The sequence below is a fragment of the Periophthalmus magnuspinnatus genome, chromosome 12 (genome assembly GCF_009829125.3).
Source record: "Periophthalmus magnuspinnatus isolate fPerMag1 chromosome 12, fPerMag1.2.pri, whole genome shotgun sequence".
NCBI lineage: Eukaryota > Metazoa > Chordata > Actinopteri > Gobiiformes > Gobiidae > Periophthalmus > Periophthalmus magnuspinnatus.
This window is the reverse complement of record NC_047137.1, coordinates 12,675,341-12,696,496: the sequence shown is the minus strand read 5'-3', so window position 1 is coordinate 12,696,496 and position 21,156 is coordinate 12,675,341. Positions and strand designations below refer to the sequence as shown.

Genomic DNA, 21,156 nt, shown 5'->3' with positions numbered 1-21,156 from the left:
ATCACAGTGGTTGTAGTTGGTGTAAGAGGCAGTCTGCAAGTAACACGCTCAAAGGAAATACTGAACACACATCTTTGCCCCACTGTGGTTGAAATAGGAGCTTACCACTACTGAGTATACAATGAGTGAATAATGCACCGTAAAGTCCAAAAAGCGCTATATAAATCAAACACATTATTATTATTATTCAAACTTCAGATCATGCATCTTTAGGCTTTAGCATGATACAAACTGCTTCACTCTTCACTGGGTCATTTGTTGGCTTCATGTGCATTTTAACAGGCCTAAAGCTCATTACACAAAAGTAGAAACCTGGATTCAACATGTATCTTTAAAGGTTTTATATTACACAAACTTGACTCTTGTGAGCTTTAAGTCATGTTATAATGTTGTTAGCTCCTCATAAACACACCTGGAGTTGTTTTTCAGTTGCATTCACACACACATGTTCGCATAATCCTTTATTATTAGTCTGCTCAAAATGCTCTGTTCCACCTCGTGATGTCATGTAGTGGTAGTTTTCAAGTTAACTGCTACATTTTACCTTTTTGGTTAGTAGAGATTGGCAATTCCAGCGCTGAAATCATTCTAATGACGCTAGTGAAAGTACGTGGAGTTTAAAAACACAGTGGAGCACTTCCTGTATTACCACATGACATCACAAGGTGGAACAGAGCGTTTTCAGTTTGAGAGAAGAAATGAGCAAATATGCAGGGAATGAAACAAAACACAACTCCAGATGTGTTTGTGACGAGGAAACATTATAACATAGATCAGAAAACAGCGTAATATGGAGACTTTAAGTAGTGTTGGCGTTCGCAGTAACGTGGATACGCGAGCTGGATGCATCTTTTTCATCATCGTCTTTTGTAGAGAGAAATAACAAGCGACAACATACGAGGAGCGACCTTCTGAGTGTTCCCTAATCAGGGCACGCGGTTTGAGTGACACTTGAGAGGAAAAGGTCTGTACTAAAGCAGAAGCTATTAAAACTACTGTCGACGGCACAGGGAGGCGGCTAAGATTAGAAAGGGAGTTGTCTTTTGATTTAAATCACCCTGATATCCTGCGTCTCAAAGCTAACAACAAAAAAAGCAGAAAGTGAAACCATAATTAGCCACAGAGGTTACTTATTCAACCCTGTACAACGCAAACCTTATACAAAAATAATACAAATCTCTCTATTATAGCAAAGGAAATGTACACATAAATAAATACTAAGCCCAAAATAGGGTGTAGTGCAAACATGCTCTTGTGTTCTTGTTGTAAGCCTTCGTTTTTATTTGTATTTTTATTTTTTTCTTCTTTTTTCTTTCGTTTCTATGTTTATACTATTATTAATATGTAGGTATGTGTATGTATGTATATATATGTATGTATCTATTCTTTATTGTGAAAACTTTGAAAATACACAGTTAAAAAAAAACAAAAAACTTCATAATATTATGTTTACTATGTATTGTCTCTGTATTGCCAGTGCTTAAAAGTCCTATATGACACAAAATTGACTCGTGTGAGCTTTAAGTCAAGTTATAATGCTCTTACATCATCAAAAACATATCTGGAGTTGTCCTCTTTTTACAATAGTTATGTTAATTTTTTCAGAATTTGCACGATTATTCAAACATCCACAAGTAAAAAAAAAAGCTTAAGAGCTCAATATCCAACTATACAGATGGTGCCAAACTGGGCTAGCTCTTTCGTCTTGAGTGATGGTTTGCAAAGCCCCGTGTTAAGGTCCGCTATTTGGCTCCCAATGTGGAAAGACACTGGATAAATTTGGACTATGGCAAAAAGCAACGTGAAGATGGGCAAAGGAACACACTTCACTGTCAGATTACAGCACATTAGACGCTGCTGATGCCTCTGGGTGTTAGCAGTGTTTACACAATGGTGACAGATGTACACAGGGACACACACAGGGCCGGGGAGCTAGAGGGCGCTAGTGACAGGACGCGGGCACTGTTTGGAATGGGTTTGAGTTCATTCGTTAAGAAAATGTATAATAATGGTTTTTGGTTTTTTTTATTAACATATTTTTGATTTTGTTTTCCCTGCTTCTAACTAATAATGACCCTGTCCCCAATTTCCTCCCACGTGTTTGAGCAAAATTAGTCTTGCCCCAGTACAGATATATTGTATACGCAGCTCTCGAGGTCAAAATCTGCATCTAAAAAGAAAGCATTTTACTGTCCCATAATCAGGAACTGTGCGGTTAGAATGCTACTTGTTGTTTTACCGTCACAGCGACTCAATGTTGTGAATAATTAGGATGTTCAGAATGCATAAGGTAAGTGAGGAATAACTTTGGACCTCTGCAAACTGTTTGAAATAATAATAATAATAAAGGTTGTAGCCATTTTATGCATGGAAAAACATTGCTTTGTGAGATTTTTTGCCCCCAAGAAAATTTTAGGTAAATTAAGTCAGTTCAAGCGTGAGCCGTTATTTGCTTCTTTGGCGAAGTGTCAAAAATTGTCGGCAAAACTGTTTTATGTCTATCCACTAGCTATCCACTATTTGAAAGTTATTGATTAAAATCCCATTTTTTTGTGTGTACTGTTAATTCTACCATGGATCTATTAAAATTTTTGGGCAATCGGAGATACTCTTTTTTTGTGTGTGTTTTGCTGTCTGTTTTTGTTTATTTTTCCTTGTCTCTTGTATCATGTTGATTGACATCGATTGTGGCTGCCTAGGCTATGCAAGAGAAAAGATGTCTATTTGCCCAAGACAAATAATAAAAAAAAAAAAAAAAAAATAACTGTATAGAGTATTAGCTTTAAGGCCCTATATTACGCTAAATTGACTCTTGTGAGCTTTAAGTCATGTTATAATGCTCTTACGTCATCAAAAACATACGTGGAGTTGTGTTTTGTTTCATTCACACATGTTTAAGTAACACTTTATTATTAGTCTTTCTTTCCCGTTTGAGAGAAGAACTAAATATGCATGTGTGTGTTAAACATGTGTGAGTGAAACAAAACTCAACTCAGGGTATGTTTGTCATAAGGAAAAAACATTATAACAAAGAGAAAAAATAGCGTAATATGAGCTTTTTAAACTTGTTGCTAGTTTGGATTAGTGGTCCGTCCATTGATACTGCAGCAGAAGCCACTATAATGAGGGGCTGAAGCAGTATATTGGGAGGAAAAATGTAACTCTTATTATTTAAAATCATCACAAAAATATAAAATTGAAGTGTTACGAGGGCAACCCCAGTGAGAAAAGTCTGGACATGGCCGTGTTTTACTGTCCTCACAGACTTTGAAAACGAAAAAGTACGGTATCTCCCTTAAATACCTTGTCAAATGTATGTATAAAAACTGATGCATTAAAATTATTATTATTATTATTACTACTACTAATTTTGTATTATTTTTATTATTTTTTTTAATTAGCTTTTAGGACCAATTCCTTAAACCCAGCTCAAAGTGTGAACCGTGTCTGTTGCCTCTGGACTGTCACTGTCGCCCTCGTTGGTTCCCGGCCCCACAGAGAGGACACTCCGAGCCTGTAGGTGCGGGACTGTCTCTTCTCACCTTGGTCTCACGCTCCTCCAACAGAGTCTCCAGCCTCTTCTGCGCAGCGCGTCCCTCGTGGTCGTCACTCACGATCAGGATGATGTGGTTCCAGTTAAACTCCCTCATCAGGTCGAACCACACGTGAGCCTGGTGGGAGTACGGAGGTACGGTGCGCAGGAACGACAGGTGGATGCTCTAAGGAGGACAACACATTTTAAGGATTAGTGTTTGTTTGTTTGTTTTGCCAAGATATGGTTATGTCAGTGTTTTCTAACCTTTATTCAGTCACCAAATATTGATTCCAATACTACAATTATAGTTAAAAACTCTCTTTTAGACAATAGGATGTGATTTTCAATATTACATCCTAGTACTTTCTTTGATAGTACCATGTGGCCTTATATCTGTGTAATCCCTCAGTCGTCCAGTAGGTTCCATAGTGGTCCATGGACATATACTAGTCTATGTGTCTTATACTTGTTCTGATACAGCTCAAGATCATTCAAAAGCTATTCAGGAAAGGTTCATTTCTGTCCTGTGAATGTGACTTTTTCACCGTCAATCCTTGCTCGTGCACTCAAGGAAAAACAAAAACTAATAAATAAGCATTTTATGGAGCTAAATTATTCCCTGATCGTGGGAAAGATGGACTGGTGTGGGCAGAGTTGTGTTTTAGTTTCTGTTTTTCCTTGAGTGATGCAGAAAAGAGGGAGCCACTGTCGGTGTGAATGGTCATGTTTGTTAGCTTCAGTCCACAGTTGCACCATCAAATCTCAATATAACTAGTGCAGTAACCTCCATTGCCTATAGGAGGTGCAATAGCAAAGTGACCTGTAAGCAAATAACAAAGTACCTGAACCTGATTTTGGACCATGAGAGAATTTAAACCCATAGACTGTATATATAAATGGACATAGCTAACCTGCTAGCCGGCGCAAACGAGAACATGCATGCGATTCTGACTCCAGCAACCCTCTCTATTGAAAAACTGTCGCCTCTCTCTCATTTTAGTCTTAAAATGTACATGATCCTGGTATTTTTATTTCACTCCTGTGTCCCTAAAACAAGATATGAACAGCATTTATAGTGTTAGCAAAAATGTAAACTCCAAATTTGTCCCTATAACCGCCACCCGCGATGAGCTTCACAGACTGAAGCGTTAACCATACACTTCAGTCTATGGTTAAAACCCTAGCTGCTTGTTGCCGTCTCTCCCTGTTCCTTCCATCCAATAGCCCTACTTTAGTCCATATGCTCCTGTGCTTCAGTCTGGAGATTTTCCATGGAATGAGATCAGATTGCCTCGGGATAAAACGGACCATCATCAATATTTCAGCTTGAGGCATATCCACCAGAGAGAGAAGAGGGATTTTAAAATATGCTGATTTAAAACAGAAGATCAAGCCTTTACTGCATAATTAGGGAGGGTGTATAATGTCTGTGTCATCCCTCAGACCTCCAGGTATGAGCCATAGCAAAGGGAAAATTCTAATCTGTAAATTGGACAAAATGTTTCAGAGTGAAGACATTTTCCCACTTCTTCAGTTCTGACAGAGCTCTGGTGGACACTGCCTTATGCATCTAAAGAGAGGAGCTAACTACACTTAAACTAACACACCTTTTTAGTTAGAGTTTCTGTGTTTTTTTTAGCTAGGTTCACTACACAGGTGTAAACTGTGCCTGAGTCATATTTTGCATAATCATTCAAGCCCCTAATGGACACTTTCACACCTATTAGCATAATGGATATCACTACTTTTTTCCCCTGTTTAGATTTATGCCGGATGCCGTTATAAATGGATAATTGATGTCTAAGCCCTGTTAAATAAAAAAATAAAAGGCAATCCATCTTTGAATAGTGATAGCCAGTATACTAATAGTGTGAGAGCATCCATTAACGATTACGCAAGACATGACTCAGGCACAGTTCACACTGTAAACAAACAGGTGTGTTAGTTTCAGTGTAGTTAGCTCCTCCGTTCAGTCAGATAAGGCAGTCTGATCAGAACTTCATTGAGAATATATAAATTAAAGTTAAATTAAAGTTAAGTTAAATATAAACAAACTAAAACATAACATAATAATATAATTCAGTATCTTATTAATATTAGGTTATTATAATTCAGTGTATGTTTGTATGACCATCATCGCAGACACATCGCAGGTCTGAACACACGTTTGCTTTAACCCAAGTCAGAAAATCAACCATGAAACAGTCATAACAGGTCAGTAAAAGATTTAGCTTGTCAGGCATTCAGTCTCACTAGTTTTATGCATAGCTAGATCTGAAAATGGTGGAGGGACTATGTCTCTCGGCTGGCCTGGGAACGCCTTGGGGTCCCACCGGAGGAGCTGGAGGACGTGTCTGGGGTGAGGGAAGTCAGGGAGTCCCTGCTTAGACTGCTGCCCCTGCAAACCGGCCCCGGATAAGTGGAAGAAAATGAATGGATGGATTTATTTATAAAAATGTGTTAAAAAAATGTATTTATAATTTTGATTTTATTTATTTATATATTTATTATTGATTTTCTATTTTATTTTTATTTTATTTTATTATTATCAAGTCCTTTTTGATACAATTTGAAGTACAAAATACATGATTTGGCTTTCCAGTACTACATTTGATCTAATTTGATATGCTGTAATATTAGAAACAGTTCACATGGTTCTTCTTTCACTTATATTGTGATTGTTTGGTTATTTCATGATTTAGCTCCTTACTGTCTCTTACCATTTTAAATACCTCTCCATTAAAATGACAGCTCCGCCTTCCATCTTCTTACACACTGCGTTGAAACTGCCAAAGGGGACACGGATACTCCCATCTCATTGTTAACGTAATCAGCATAAGTATCGCACATTTCCGCTCTAACTTTAGCGCCTCTTGTACGTTCATAAACAACAGCAGACTGTAGAGTAAACAGATGACACAGTCGATCAGATCCAGTGAAAAAGGTGACTGTGTACTCCAGATGCCCTGCAGATGTATTCTCCTCGCTCCGGTGGCTCTCACTGTGTCGCCAACCATCTAAAAACTATTTTCAATTTGTGTTTTAGGCTTGGAGCACATTTTTGAAGGGTGATATGTTTTGTGGCTACAGAAAATATTCCAATACAAGATAATATAGAAGATCAATTTAAGACTTGCAATTCATACTTGTCAGCTGATGTCATCAGCATTCCCCAGGGGTGTGAAGCTAACTGAAGGCACTGCTCTGTCTGAAGCTCTGTTACTCAAGTTAGACTTTAATGTTTAATGCAATCTGACCATAAAGAACTGACTTAGTTGCAACTACAACAGGTGAGCTGATTTTGTTCTGTTAAACAAGTGAAATGCAATACATTACAATTATAAAATAGCATCACTGTCACTTTTTTGATAATCAAACACCTAAACAGGACCATGAACACTCATATTGACCATAGGCTCCTGAAAATGTGCTGTTTAAATCCATTTGCCAAAAAGCAATGCTGCTGTGTGCAGTCTGTGCCTAATTCTAAAGTGGGCAAACTACAGCCCGGGGGCCACACATGGCCCTTTGGGTTTATTAATCCGGCCCGCCGAACATGACCAAATGATATTAAAATAAGTAAGTGTAAACCTTGTTCAAAGTTTTTCTGCTGTGTTTATTTAACTGAAATCGAATTAATAAATTAATTATTAATTTAATTAATGCAATTTGTACAATGAGCCATATTCATGCTTTGCTACAAAGCTCAAAATGCTCTGTTCCACCTTGTGATGTCATGAAGCAGTAGTTTTCAAGTTAACAGCTACATTTATCTTTGGCTCAGAAGGACTGAAATTATCCAAATGATTCAAGTGAAGGTGGAGCACTTCCTGTGTTACCACATGACATCACAAGGTGGAACAGAGTGTTTTCCATTTGAAAGAAGAACTTAGAACTTAGTCTAAATATGCAGGGTTTGTGTGTTAAACGTGTGGATGAAACAAAACACAACTCTGGGTATTATTACATTATAAAATAGATCAGAAAATAGTGTGATACAGGCCCTTTAAGACTGTAAAAATCAGGTAGAGCGTCTTTAACTGATGAAAATAAAAATATATCATAAATATTGTATTCATCTGTCATTTATTGAGCAGTATAATCATGGTGACAGTCCTCGTTCGTTCTTTTATTCATGCTATAACATTAAACATTCATTAGTGGCATATTAGCGACCTTTTATTGTCAGTAGGGGGCAGGCATGATTACAAAGCAGCTAAAAGACAGCAATGGTTTGAAGGTTTGAGATTTTCCTGTGGTCCGTGAACTCACCTTATCGGAGTAGATGGACATGCGGGTGGTCAGGCCTACCACCGGGATGCGGTAGAAGCCGGCGGTGTAGGAGACTGGGGTGGGGGTCAGGTGGTCGTTGGACTGGGGAGGGTGGCTCACGAGGATGGCGTAGACCTGGGCACATGGAAGGAAGAGGTGACAGTTGGTTTAAATCTGTCATATTGTTAGTTCTCTTACTGAAAAACTCAGATATCACTCAGTTTGGGTTTGATTTTCTTCTAAAGATGTCTGGAAGAGGCAATTTTAATTAGGAAAGACAATCCATCTCTGAACAGGAAAGGGGGGCTTAGACATCATTTATCTCCTATTTATAACTCCATCCCACAGACTGTGTAAAGAAGTGGACTGAGTGAGTGTGACGTCACCCATAGCGATCAGCTCTGGTCAAATGAAGCTCATCAAGGCTAGCAGTTATAAGGCATCTGGAGCAAGGCTGTTGAAGGTAACAAAGACTAATTTCCACCCGTTGTCCCAAGGGCTGGGGTCACAGAGGGGTCAAAATGAAAACTGCACAATTCCCATAGTTGCACATTCCACTCATTGCACACCCCACATATTGCACATTCCACTCATTGCACATCCAAAATATTACACATTCCACTCACTTCACAATTCCCATTACTGCACATTAAATTCATACACCCCATCCATATTTGTCACTATAATGTTCATATCTTGATTTACGGATACAATGTCGAAATAAACCCCAGGATCATGTAGAACGGTTTAATACGAACATTTTAAGACCAAAATGACAACGCTGACCGCTTCTTTAGCTATGGCCGTTTATACATTCACTCTATGCTCTGCCCCAGACCTCAATCAAAACAAGGAAAACAAAAGTGATAGTCAGTATGTAGTACAGGTGTGAGAGTACCTATTAGAGGCCTGAATGATTATTAATGCAGTTCAATAGACTTAAATAACAAACATACACTGTAAAACAAATAATTGCAGTGCAGTGTCCAAAAACAATCAGACCAGAACTGAAGAAGCAAACTGGATGAGCAGCAAAACGTCTTCACTTTGAAAGAATACAATTTTTCTTTTGCTATTTTCTTCCAAACCAATCACAGGAGGTAGTTTGTCTGTTTTGCAATATTTTCAAATCCAATGCCAGGACTTCCAACTTGTGAAAATGATGGTTGTTTGGCACCTTGTTTAAACACAGAGAATAGTTGTTATGTTCGTTGTTTTGTTAGTTGAAGCTGGAAATTACAAGATCCGTCACAATTAGAATTCAGGTCAAGTCAGAGCTTTACTGGGAGCATGTGCAAAAGGTCAGCCTCAGGACTTTCTGCGTAAACATAGGATATACCATATGTTGTGGGCATTACAAGACTTAATTATAATGTATTTAAATGCACAGGATCCTATAGAAATAATTAGAATAGACTTAACCCTGGCATTTATTTATTTATCCGTATTTAATTAAAACGCAAAGAAAACATATATAAGTACATGGGTCCATTTAAAACATTTAAAACAGGAGCAGGTGTGAGTATAAATGTTTGTCACCACATTATTAAACAGTATTTGTGGCACCAAAGCATCCAATTTTGCATGTCCTTGAAATATATTCCATTTTTGCGAAAGAAAACAGCCAAAAGCTCTTTTTCCCCTCTCAGTTCTCGTGCAGCTACTCCTTAGACTTATACAATCACATGAGCTTATTAAATGTCCAAGAAACAAGTGAGATTCAAACAGTCTATCATTGTGGTCCCTTATAAATACATTTTATACAGTGTTGTTCTCTCAGTTAAAGATCAGGACTAAACCAGACCTGTAACAGAGCCAAACCAAGTCTACATCAAAACTGGACAAAACCGGGACAAGTGTGACCATACCCAGACTCCAAAACGGACGTCACATGTGGATGGGTCAGGACGCATTTGCATATTGCACATTGCGTTCTCTTATAACAAATAAAGACCCAAAGAAATCACATAAAATATTCATGATGTGCTCCTCCATGATAATCCTCTAATGGCTGCGTGCTCCCGCTGAAGTGCACTCGCTCTGTTGTTTGAAAAACTGAGCATCTCATAGTAGAATCCCCAGTGTCTCTGATGGACCAGAACACTTCAAATGCAAGAACTAGTACTTTTAAACAAGTACAAGGAGCACTCTACTTAAGTTCTTAAATTAAGATTAAAGAAGTTTATATGAAATGGAAAGTAACATGGAATACTCAATGTTAACTTCATTACACTTAATACTTGTATAAATAAGTCACTTAAATCATTTCTGCACTTATTGTTACTTGTACAACGACAATAACCAATACTTCTACTGTCCCTAATATATGTTTACTACTTTACAACGACTATTACACAACTGCTAATCTACATAATAGTACCACTACATCAACACCACTGTAACAATTACTATTAGTACTAATATTCCAATAACTCTGTTACCACTTAAAGCTACTATATGTAATACTGCCATTTTTTTACCGTTATTATTACTACTACCACTACTTGCTCTCTACTCAATCACCAGATATTACTACTCCTCCTTCTTGTACTGCTACTGCAAATGCAATACATATGCTAATGCTGTTACCATTACTACTATTAATGTTATTAATAGTAACATTATTACTACTATTAAGAGTACTATTATAAATACTACAACTGCTAAAACTACTACTACGACGACGACTGCAACCACTACTGCACCTACTGCTACTTCTACAACAACCACAACCACCACCACTACCACCACTACCACCACTACCACCACTACTAGTACTACTACTTCATGATCTGACCTTTTCCCACAGTTCTCCTTGTACATATTTATAAAGCTCCAGATGTGTAGACGTCTGCACAGAGCAGTACTCCTTTGTTAAGCCTCATTGCCACTGGCCTTTTTGCTGTTGTTTTGTTGTTGAATCTGGTGAAGCTGTGCTGATTAGAAGTGACTGTGAATACATGCAAATACTGCAGTGCAGGCACAATGACTTTAACACACAAAAGTATGTGCCGTCTGCATCTCCAAGTCTAATTCTGAAGCACAATGAACCAAATGTGATGAGGAACCGCAGTGGTACAAAGGCCCGCTGTGCGCACTTAACAATCAACCAGGGCACAGTTACTTTTTAAAGCAACAGTGTGTAAGATTTCGATTTTAAATTCCATAAACATGAGCTATCTGTGTCCCCAGATAAACCTATTTGAATCAAATATAATTTTTACTCATACCACGTAATTTGTTCTTAATTACAAAAACATTGGTTGATGTCCAGTTTGTTTATGAGCCTCACATAAGTCTCTCATTTGTGTTGCCTGTTGAGATCATAAGATCTGGAAGATGGACTAAAGATGGTGTTGTATTGTTTTCAATGGCCTGTGCTCATTGGCACATGATGCCAAAAATGACTTCATTACTTCCTCTATGGAGCTCAGTACTGACCACCCACCCCTGGTTTTGGAAGTAAATTTCTCATTTGTTTTTCTCATAGACTTTTTGAAATAAAATGATATAAAAGGTTTGCTCAGGGCTAATCAGCTACATGGAAATAATGACCACCCAGACTTATAATTTAAAATCTGTTTCTGAAACTTTATAAACTGCAAACTTATTAAAGCATTTTACAGAATTTTTCATTTTAAATGTGCTTTTTGGACCACATTATGGATAGTAGTCACCACGTAGCAGATTAGCCTCCGCGATGCCTTTGAACGCTTAACATTAGAATTTAGTCTATGGGAAAAATGATTGGAAAATTGACTTATGTAATCAGAGTGGACTTCAAAGTGAGCGGGACTGTTGAGCTCCATAGAGGCTTGGACCTCCCGCCCTGTGACGTCAGAAATGTGCACCGCGTGATCAGTTCTGACCAATCAGAGCGATGTCTGCTAAAGTGGAACTAGCGTGGGCTCAGAGGGGGGCTAGGCTAAATCTCACAAAGCAAACTTCTAGGTGCTTTGAGGAGACAAAAAAAAATTAAAATAGAAATAGAAAGACTTCCACAATCTTACCTGCAAAAAGTGAGTTTTTTTTACAGTGGAGCAACTAGACCTTCAACAGGCAAATGGTTTGTATGAAGCCGTGAAGCATCGTAAACAGGTGTGGCTGGAGTGACACCCAATGGGAGCACCCAGAATGCATCCAGGATGTGGTTAAATATAAAGCGGAGATTCTGGCCCGACTGTTAGGTGTTTGGTTCTACGAGAAACTGAATATAGATCCCACAGTGTCTTTTCAAAAACAACTGCTCCAGTGCCTCAAGCTAAAGAGAACAAATGTATTTCTGATCCTCACTTTGCATTTCTTTATTGTAAACCTCCTGTCTGACCTGTCATACACACTCTACACAAAATACATAAATCCCTGTTTAATCCTCCCGGTTGTCTCATTGTTGTGGTCACACTTATCTTTATCTGTAGATCATTTTATTAAACTGTTTGTGCTGACCCTTCCTGCAGAAGAGACTCCATATATTTCATAGAGAAATGTGCATGCATTAAAGATCTACCTGACGATATTATTTTGTCAATCATCACACATCTGTACACAAATATTCCTCACACTGGAGGCCTTGGCTCTTAGTTTCTATCTTCAACCGCGCAGTGGCACATCCAACCAACTTATTTTGGATCTTACTGAGTTTATAATGAAATACAATTATTTCAGTTTTGAAAAAAACTTTTATGTACAAGTTTCTGGCACAAGTTTGGGAACATTCTGCTCACCAAATGATGCCAATATGCCTGTGGAGTATTTCAAAAATAGGTTTGTGTTCAGTGAAATCCAAAACCTGCATATATCCAAAATGATTAAATGGTACAAATACATCAGTGTTACTTTTTGTATTTCAGAGGCAGTACTCATGATGTGCATCGCTCTGCTCAAGAGTTTTGAGTTTTCAATCTTTCATCTCACTTCTTTTAAGAAACATTTAGCAATCAGTCCATTTTTGAGACTTTGGAGATCTGTCAGTCCAGTGATGCCTTAAATGTGCAAACTCAGGACGTTAAAGCAGAGGATCAGTGAACATAAAGGCTCTATACGGCACAATGACAGAGAAAACCTCTCTGCAGTACATTTCAACGACACGCATCATTATGTGTACTCTGCGCTTCTGCAGCATCACACAGGTGCCCCGCCTCTTAGAGGAGCTGATCACGAGCTGCGACTAAAACAACCATACTTCCAGATTTTCCTATTCATGATATTGTACTTTGCCATGAAATATCCAAAATGTAAATGTACAAATGTTGAACCTGATCATTTCTATTAGTGACTAGACCCAAGATCTCGCTGTATTACAACACAAGTCTACATTTTAACAATATAAATGCTAGCTGCCCTCCTTCTGCATTAGATATAATTGACCTATAGACTATTGTGATGTCATCTGAGACCCTCAGATGACCCTCAATACACTTGAATATTTTCCTGTAGACCTAAGCTGGTTTATTGTATGTATTGTATATGTATATTTTTTCATCATGCATTCTGGGTGCTCCCATTGGGTGTCACTCCAGCCGCACTTGTTTAAGCTGATTTCACAGTCTTACACAAACCATTTCCCTGATGAAGGCCTAGTTGCTGAAACGCTGCTGTTCCACTGTGGATAAAGCTCACTTTTTGCAAGTAAAACTGTCAAGATTCCAGTCTGTCCTGCTTTTTTTCCTGCTGTTTTCCCTCTCCCTTCTGTGTCAGAGCTTGGAACTGGGTGGAGATTTGGGCTCCTCCCATGCACACCTGCAACTAATCACTAATCAAGCTCAGTCTCTTGTTTCTAAGTTGGATGTTTTCCTCCTCATCAGATCCCGCTCCCTGGACCCACTCAGCTCCTCTGTCTCTGACCCAGCTCTCCACGACTGGTACAAACCTCACATCTTTCAACTCTTGTCTCTGACCCCGCTGCTCACAATTTACTCCTGGACTACTGCAAACAACCCGCTCTCAACTATCTGATGATTTACCTTCATTTGCACCTTTAAAAAACATCGTTAAACTGCTCCCCGGGTTCTGTCTCTTTAGTCAGTCTTTACAACAAAAACACAGTGCAGGAGTCTTTCTATTTTTGATTTTGATGAGCACACACACACCCTCTCCAGCCACTTGATTTGGAAATACAATGTGTGAACCACCTTCTGTACCTGACACAAAAATTGCATTTCGCTCTATGGGTGAATTCTTTCTGGACCCTGACCTAATCCCCAGGACCTGCAGCCAATCATGAATCAGTGATTGGCTGCAGCTGCTGTCATGCTGTCAATATACTGAGAATGAGAAACACTCTATCTGCAGGTTAATACTTTCGCAACACAGGTTCAGTTGTGATTGTATCATTTAACTGTAAGAATACAGGTCACATACTATTCCTTTAAATCCTCTTAGGGTTAAAATAAGACCGTTGTGCGCCATCTACATCTAATAATCAAGCACTTTTATTATCCGAGAACAAGGACGTGTACTGTTAGCATGCTAGATCACAGTAAGAATGCAGTTTTATCAATACTTGTGATTGAATACAGGCATAAAGCTACACTGAGAAACATTCTAAAGCAATAAAGGTCTCCATAGGAACAAGCAGATGGCAGACTCCCCGCTAAAGTGCACCTTTTATGTACTATAAAAACACACAATTCCAGATTGAAGCAGGTGTATTGAAAGTGCAAAACAAAAACTCAGTAAAAGGTAAAGATAAACGTTTAACTCCATAAACGTGAGTGATGTAAGTGAAAATGACACTTGTGATGGGAATGCAGCCACACACATATCTCTCCACCGCAGACGTCCATTAGAAGCTTTCAGAATAATTGAGTCATTTGTACAAGAACATAAATGGAATAAGAGGCACATATGCAAATCAGCAGACAGCACTATCAGTCTGTCTGCTTCATTTTCATAACTCACCTTCACACGGACGCTCTGTTAAGGGAATCACTTTTATCACTCTTTTGTCACACGTTTATATAGGTAAGGTTGATGAAGTGTCTTGCACAAGGACACGATGATAGCGCGCATTCAAATCATCATCCATATGGAGTTGTGTTCCGTTTCTTCCAGGCTTGTCATGATGAATAGTGTTTTCTCTGGAGTTAATAGAAAACACTTCCACTATCCAGCCATTTATTGTAATGGCCTTCTCCTCTCCTGCCTTTCCTATTTTCTAATACTAAAACAAAATATAAAACCAATAACAGTACTATTTACTTACTTTTATGGGTGTCTAAAAAGATAAAGAGCTGAAAGCAGGTTAGACAGGGCATCCAGTCCACAATCTCCATATTGGTGGGTAACTAACCTTCCTTATTTTTGGACTAGTACAATACCTGCTTTTCAATACCTGTACTTGAATGATACTTATTTCAGTACATATTCTCATTTTAGTACTTACTAAGTGTATATTACCTATTTTAGTGTTACCTAAAGGGACTGCATGTACGATTTTCATTTTAAATTACAGAAACATGTCCCCAGACACAAAGTGGATGTGTTCAAAGCAGCTCTTACTGAGAACAATTGTAATACTGATTTGTTCTTAATTACAAGAACATTGGACATGATGGTTGTTTCTTTTATAATTTGGTGTTTTGGTTCTCAAGATGATTATGCAATCAGAGAGCAGAATGAGCCTCACATGAGCTGCTCATTTGGGGTGCCAGTTTCATTGGTGCAATCTAGTTGGTTTAAACCTAAAATGACCCCAGCACCTGCAGCTCAGTGAGTGAATTCTGGAGGTTCTGATCTTTCACATGAGGCCTGTCCATATACTGAGAATGAGAAACATTTGTATGTGTCCCCTATAGGCATTTTTTGTACCCAGTAAGAGCAAAGACTGTATACAGTTCCTTTTAGCTTTGTTTAATGACTTTACAGTAAAATTCTAGCATAAACTGTAACAGTAATATGTAAGAAAATGTCTTGCAGTGTTCTCCTTTTGCCTGAGTCCATTTGAAAAGAGCATTGGCCCGGAGAAGACAGCCTGTTCCCATATGGTGACGTGACCTACCACGCTCCCTCTATACCCACGTACACACACACACACACACAGTGATACCATCAAGAGGCAGGTTACCCCCTCACAGAACTGACCCTGCATCTCATAAAGCCACCAGACATATGTTATAGCACCAACATGTGCTTACAGTAGGTTATGATAAAAAACAAATGACTGATTTTATTATTGTTTAAAGGGACTATATGTACATTATGTTTTTCAGAAAATGTATCCTGCAATCACAGAGAGAGTGACACTGAAACACAGAAACCGACAACTCAAATGAGAGACTTGTGTGAGGCTCATTCTACTTCTTGAGTTATATTTGCTTTGAACAGAGATACAGATACAGTCATATTTATGAAATTTAAAATCAAAATCTTAGATAGCGTCCCTTCAATTTTTCTGACACATTTTGTCCTAACTTAGACAAGAATGGTCACATTTTCGTATAGCTCAAAGCACTTTACATCAAGAAACCATTCACACATTCACACATTCACACACTGACACAGGTCTCCACACCTCCTGTCCTCTGGGGGCGAGGTGGATTAACTGTCTTGCCCAAGGACACAAGGACACATTATTCACCTGTGGGAGCTGGAATCGCGCCACCAGCCTGTAGGCCAGTGGATCTGACCGCTCAACTAATGATATTTACTGCAATCTTCGGATCAGCGGACAAACGCTCTACGAACTGACCCAGTGCCAAAATCACTCCAAACTATTCAAAGTACAATTTCTACTGACATCACTCTATTATTTTTGTCATTCAGACTCAGTGAAAGGTCTGTACATGAACGCAACACTGCACACCCCCAGACGCCGCAGTGTTTGTACAGAGAGATTGGTACAAGCACATTATTGAGCTGTTTTCCTGTAAGCTTGGGTCAAAAATGTGCTCCATCATCCCAGAAACGCTCAGAGGCACCGTCCCCATCTGCTGTTGCGCTACCCCATCTCCACACCTCCTGTCCTCGGCCACTATACCCTATACGTCCTCCTCCTCTCTCCCATCTCCTCTCTTCTTCCTTCTCCTCCTCTCTCCGTTCTTTTCTTCTCTCCCGCCTCCTCCGCTCGTCCTCACCTTCCCCATCTGCTGCTGCCTTAGCCCAGCTCCATGCCTCCTGTCCTTCTCCTCTCTCTCCTATCTGCGCTCCTCCTCTCTTCCATCTCATCTCCTCCTCCTCTCTTTCATCTCCTTCTCTCTCCCATCTCCTCCTCCTCTTCTCTTCCACCTCCTCCACCCGTCCTCACCTTCCCCATCTGCTGCTGCATTAACCCCTTTCCAGTCCTCCTGTCCTTCGCCTCTCCTCCTCTCATCCATCTCCTATTTTCTCCCCATCTCTCTCTCCTCCTCTCTCCATTCTCCTCTTTCCCTCTCCTCCTCCGCCCATCCTCACCTTCCCCATCTGCTGCTGCTGCCTTAGCCCAGCTCCACGCCTCCTGTCCTCCGCCTCCCTCTCATATCTGCGCTCCTCTTCTCCTCTCTTTCATCTCCTTCTCTCTGCCATCTCCTCCTCCTCTATTCCACCTCCTCCGCCCATCCTCACCTTCCCCATCTGTTCCTGCATTAACCCCTCTCCTGTCCTTCTGTTTCTCCCATATCCCCCTCTCCTTCTCCTGCCTTCTTCTTGTTTCTTCTCATCTCTCTCTCATCTTCTTGTAAGAGTCAAAATGTGTCTGAAGGAAACACAAATGTTCAAATCGTTTCATATTGTCAACGTAAAGCTCATGTAACTTGTAGACTTACTCACAGTGGAAAAAGTAACCCAAACTTTGACTCGAGTAAAAATACTGTGACACTGTGCAATATATTACTCAAGTTGGAATAAAAGTACGCAGTCTGATTACTAAATAAAATGTTCTTGAGTAAATGTAACGTAGTTGTACACACGTGTCCATGATTGACTCTTTGCATGTCTTGGATCAGTCTCTCTGTGTGTTGTGTGTGTTGTGTGAGTGATTACAGCCATAAAACCCACTTATCAAATCTGCTCTTTTGCTAATGTTTTAATCTCCAGCCCATTTAGAAGCTAATGAGCTACCAAGCGTGAATAACTCATTGTTAAGAAAGAACAGACTAAAACAATCCAGTTAAAAGATGCAGGATGTAAGTTTTCTGGGGCTAGAACTTTGCTTTGTCTAAAATATTCCACGTTTCTCAAGGTATTTTTAAAGAAGTTGTATGTAGCGTTTGCATAAGCATTACAAACACCAATGCAATATAGATGACTTCACTGTAGTAGTGGTATCTAAAAGGCATTGTATCTAAAAGGTAAATACAAAAATGCATAATCTGATGTTTGTATTGAACAACTACGACTAGAACTCTTAACTTCTTGTATTACAACAAAGAACTGAATTTTAACAACATTCATTTTAGCTGCTCCACATCTGTATTAAAAATGATTGGTCTATAGCACATGTGTCAAACTCAAGGGTCGGGGGCCAAATGTGGCCCGCCACATCATTTTATGTGGCCGCGAGAAGGTAAATGAAAAGGCATGACTGTCACTTTAAAATAAGTCTATCCTGCTTTAATGTGTGTGTTGACCATCAACTAGATTTTCCCAACAAGTAGAATTCAGAAATATTAACAAATAATGATCCCAAAATGTCCAGGAAGAGGAAAATTGATTCAGATGGAAGACAGTTTCAAGAAAGGTGGTGGGGGCGAATACATGTTTGTGCTTCAGGAGAAAAAACAGTATGTCTTTCGTTACGAGGCAGTGTCGGTTGTCAAAGAGGACAATCTACGTCGGCATTTTGACACCAAACACTGATAAGTATGCAAAAGTTAGGCTTCAATAAAAACAACAAATTGTCCAAGAATTAAAAGGCAAACTGTGATCACAGCAGAAAATACTCACAAAAACCACAACCAAAAAACATGTGTCAGTGAAACTAGCTCTACTGTGGCTGAGTCTTTTTCAGAGGGTGTGTTTTTGAAGTGCTGAAGGTCTGTGAGCAAGTGAGCTCCGAACTATATTTATGTAATATTTGTAACTTGGATAAGTAATAAATACAGAAACAGTTACATCTGGCCCTTTTAAGGCAACCATTTTGCTGATCTGGCCCTCTGTAAAAATTAGTTGGACACCCCTGGTCTATAGAATGTTATGATGTAATCTGAAACTCAGTGATTTTAATTTCTAAGGTTTTACACATTGTTGCTAACGCCCTTTCGTCATGAATTACTTATGAGACCAGAGCCGACAACTTAGACAAAACACAGACAGCAGAAGAGGAGGCTTTTGGGTTGGTAATTTTAACTTAAGACAGCGCCTTACCCAATTTAAATACATATAAATAAATACAAATTTTGGTTTTAAAGCATGTAGGGAGGGTGATGTTGGTTAAGATAAGCCAACATATCTCCATTTCCTCCGTCACACCTACAGCCGGGCTCAAACAGGGCCGTCCAATCAGATTTTTTTTTTTTTTTCAGTGACGCATGTGAAACGAAAGATGTCTCATTGGTCGACTATCGTTGTGAACAAAATGACATTTCTCTCACCTCAGATTAACAGTTTAACGCTTTGCTTATTGATTCTCCGATGTTTGAAATGAAATGTACTGATACTTTGAAGTGATATCATGCTGACAGTGTTGTGCGTGTATGTTTACGGCAGAATATCCAGCAGTTACCATGGCGACACAATGCACACAGTAGCAAACACTGCCAAATAACATTAAGATCTAAGTCTGAAAACGCAAGATTAACTGAAAAACTGTTAGCTAATGCTGGTTTACTTGGGACTGATGTTATTTGAGAGTGACTTATTTAATAGTGCAACATCAGCGCGTTGTAGCTCCAGCTGAGTCAGTTCTTTATGGTCAGATTGCGTTAAACAAAACTCAGATTAAAGACAAACTTGAGTTTAAGAGTTTAGTGCTTTGCTCAATGATTCTGCGATATTTTTCAGTCCCTTGTGATATTGTTTTGATAGAGATGGGCCATGTGTTTCTCTTATTGTCATTCATGATCATCTGAAATCATAGATAAGACACAGTTTCAGACCTTATACTGTGTCTTTGTAAAGTGTTGTCAAAGTGTGTGGTCCTGGATGGTTTGGCAAACTACCAGGGACCTTATGTTTTGTCCAGTTAGGCCCATATGAGAGTTTTATGGAGACAACTCTGTGGCTATTTCTCTGTTATGGTTCAATATAAGAGTGAGTTTGGAGAATAGTCGATTTTACGTGGCATCACAACATTATAAATTGCCTATAGTTTAAACTGAGCTGGAAGACAGGTGAAAATTTGCTGTTCAAGTGTCAGATTGTAGATTTGTTGACCTGGTTTATGGTTTAAAAAAGAAAATTGTGCCATTTTTCAACACCAAAGACGTGATTGTTGTCAACTGGAAGGACTTTAATTCATATGATTAATATGACAAGTTTATGGAGCCAATCCCAAACAAATAATGATAAGGTTCAACATTTATGGATCAAATGTTTGGAGATTTCTTCCAAAAACTGTGAATTTGCCATAGAGTTAAATAGGCCCATGCCCTGTCTGATATTATGAAATCAAATTGTAGAACGTGAATTTGAATGGGCGGGGCTAACAACTCAACACACTCAAAACGGATTCTTCACTTATGGTTCAAAGTCAGTTTGAAGTATATATATGCCAGGTTAGAGTACTTTGTCACTACAACATAGTTTACATCAAGCATGCCCAAACGCGGCCCTCAGACCAGTTTTTCTTGGCCCTCAAACTTCCAGGTGAATTGTCCCATATTACTTTAAACGTTATTTTTTACTATACGTTTCTGAAAATCTACTTTAACAAACCCATATCAAATATTTTATGTGTCCCATTGAGGATGTAAGCGTGAATAAAGCTCTAGAGGTTCAATCTAACTTGTAATAATAATGCAGATTTTAAGTATTCACTGTGTTCGCGACCAGTCTATGACCCTCGATCGGCCCTGAGCTTTGTCTGTGGTTTTATATGTGGCCCTTAATGAGAAAAGTTTGGACACCCCTGCTTTACATCATGATATTGTTGTTTTCTATCTAGTTTTGTCTAGTTTTGAATGATGGTGTAATTTATTATTTTACTTCCTGGTTGAGCGGCAGCAGATATGACACACATAGAGGTCATTTCATCACTGTTACCTAGCAACCGTAATGTAAAAAAGGACCAAAACTTGTTAAAGGCTGTGTCCGAATGTCCACACTATTCCCTACAGGGGGCACTCATTTTAAGTAGTGTCTGATTGTCCAGTTGGTGAAAAAGTAGTACACTGAAAATTTCTCACAATGCACTTGGTCACTAGACAGGTCAATATAGACCACAATGCAATGCGAGAGTCGGAAAAACATCAGCGAACAGTGACAAATCTTTAATT

At 39.0% G+C, this 21,156-nt stretch overlaps 1 protein-coding gene across 4 annotated transcripts in view; it reads right to left on the bottom strand.

The window, feature by feature from the left end:
* grin1a (glutamate receptor, ionotropic, N-methyl D-aspartate 1a) overlaps window positions 1-21,156 on the bottom strand; it is a 70,686-nt gene that overhangs the window by 43,804 nt on the left and 5,726 nt on the right. For all 4 annotated transcript variants that reach the window (XM_033976105.2, XM_055225631.1, XM_033976108.2 and 1 more), the window contains exons 2-3: window positions 7,808-7,942; window positions 3,543-3,719 (exon numbers count right to left, since the gene is read on the bottom strand). In XM_033976105.2, the coding sequence (XP_033831996.1) occupies window positions 3,543-3,719; window positions 7,808-7,942 (312 nt within the window). The remainder of the gene's footprint in view (window positions 1-3,542; window positions 3,720-7,807; window positions 7,943-21,156) is intronic.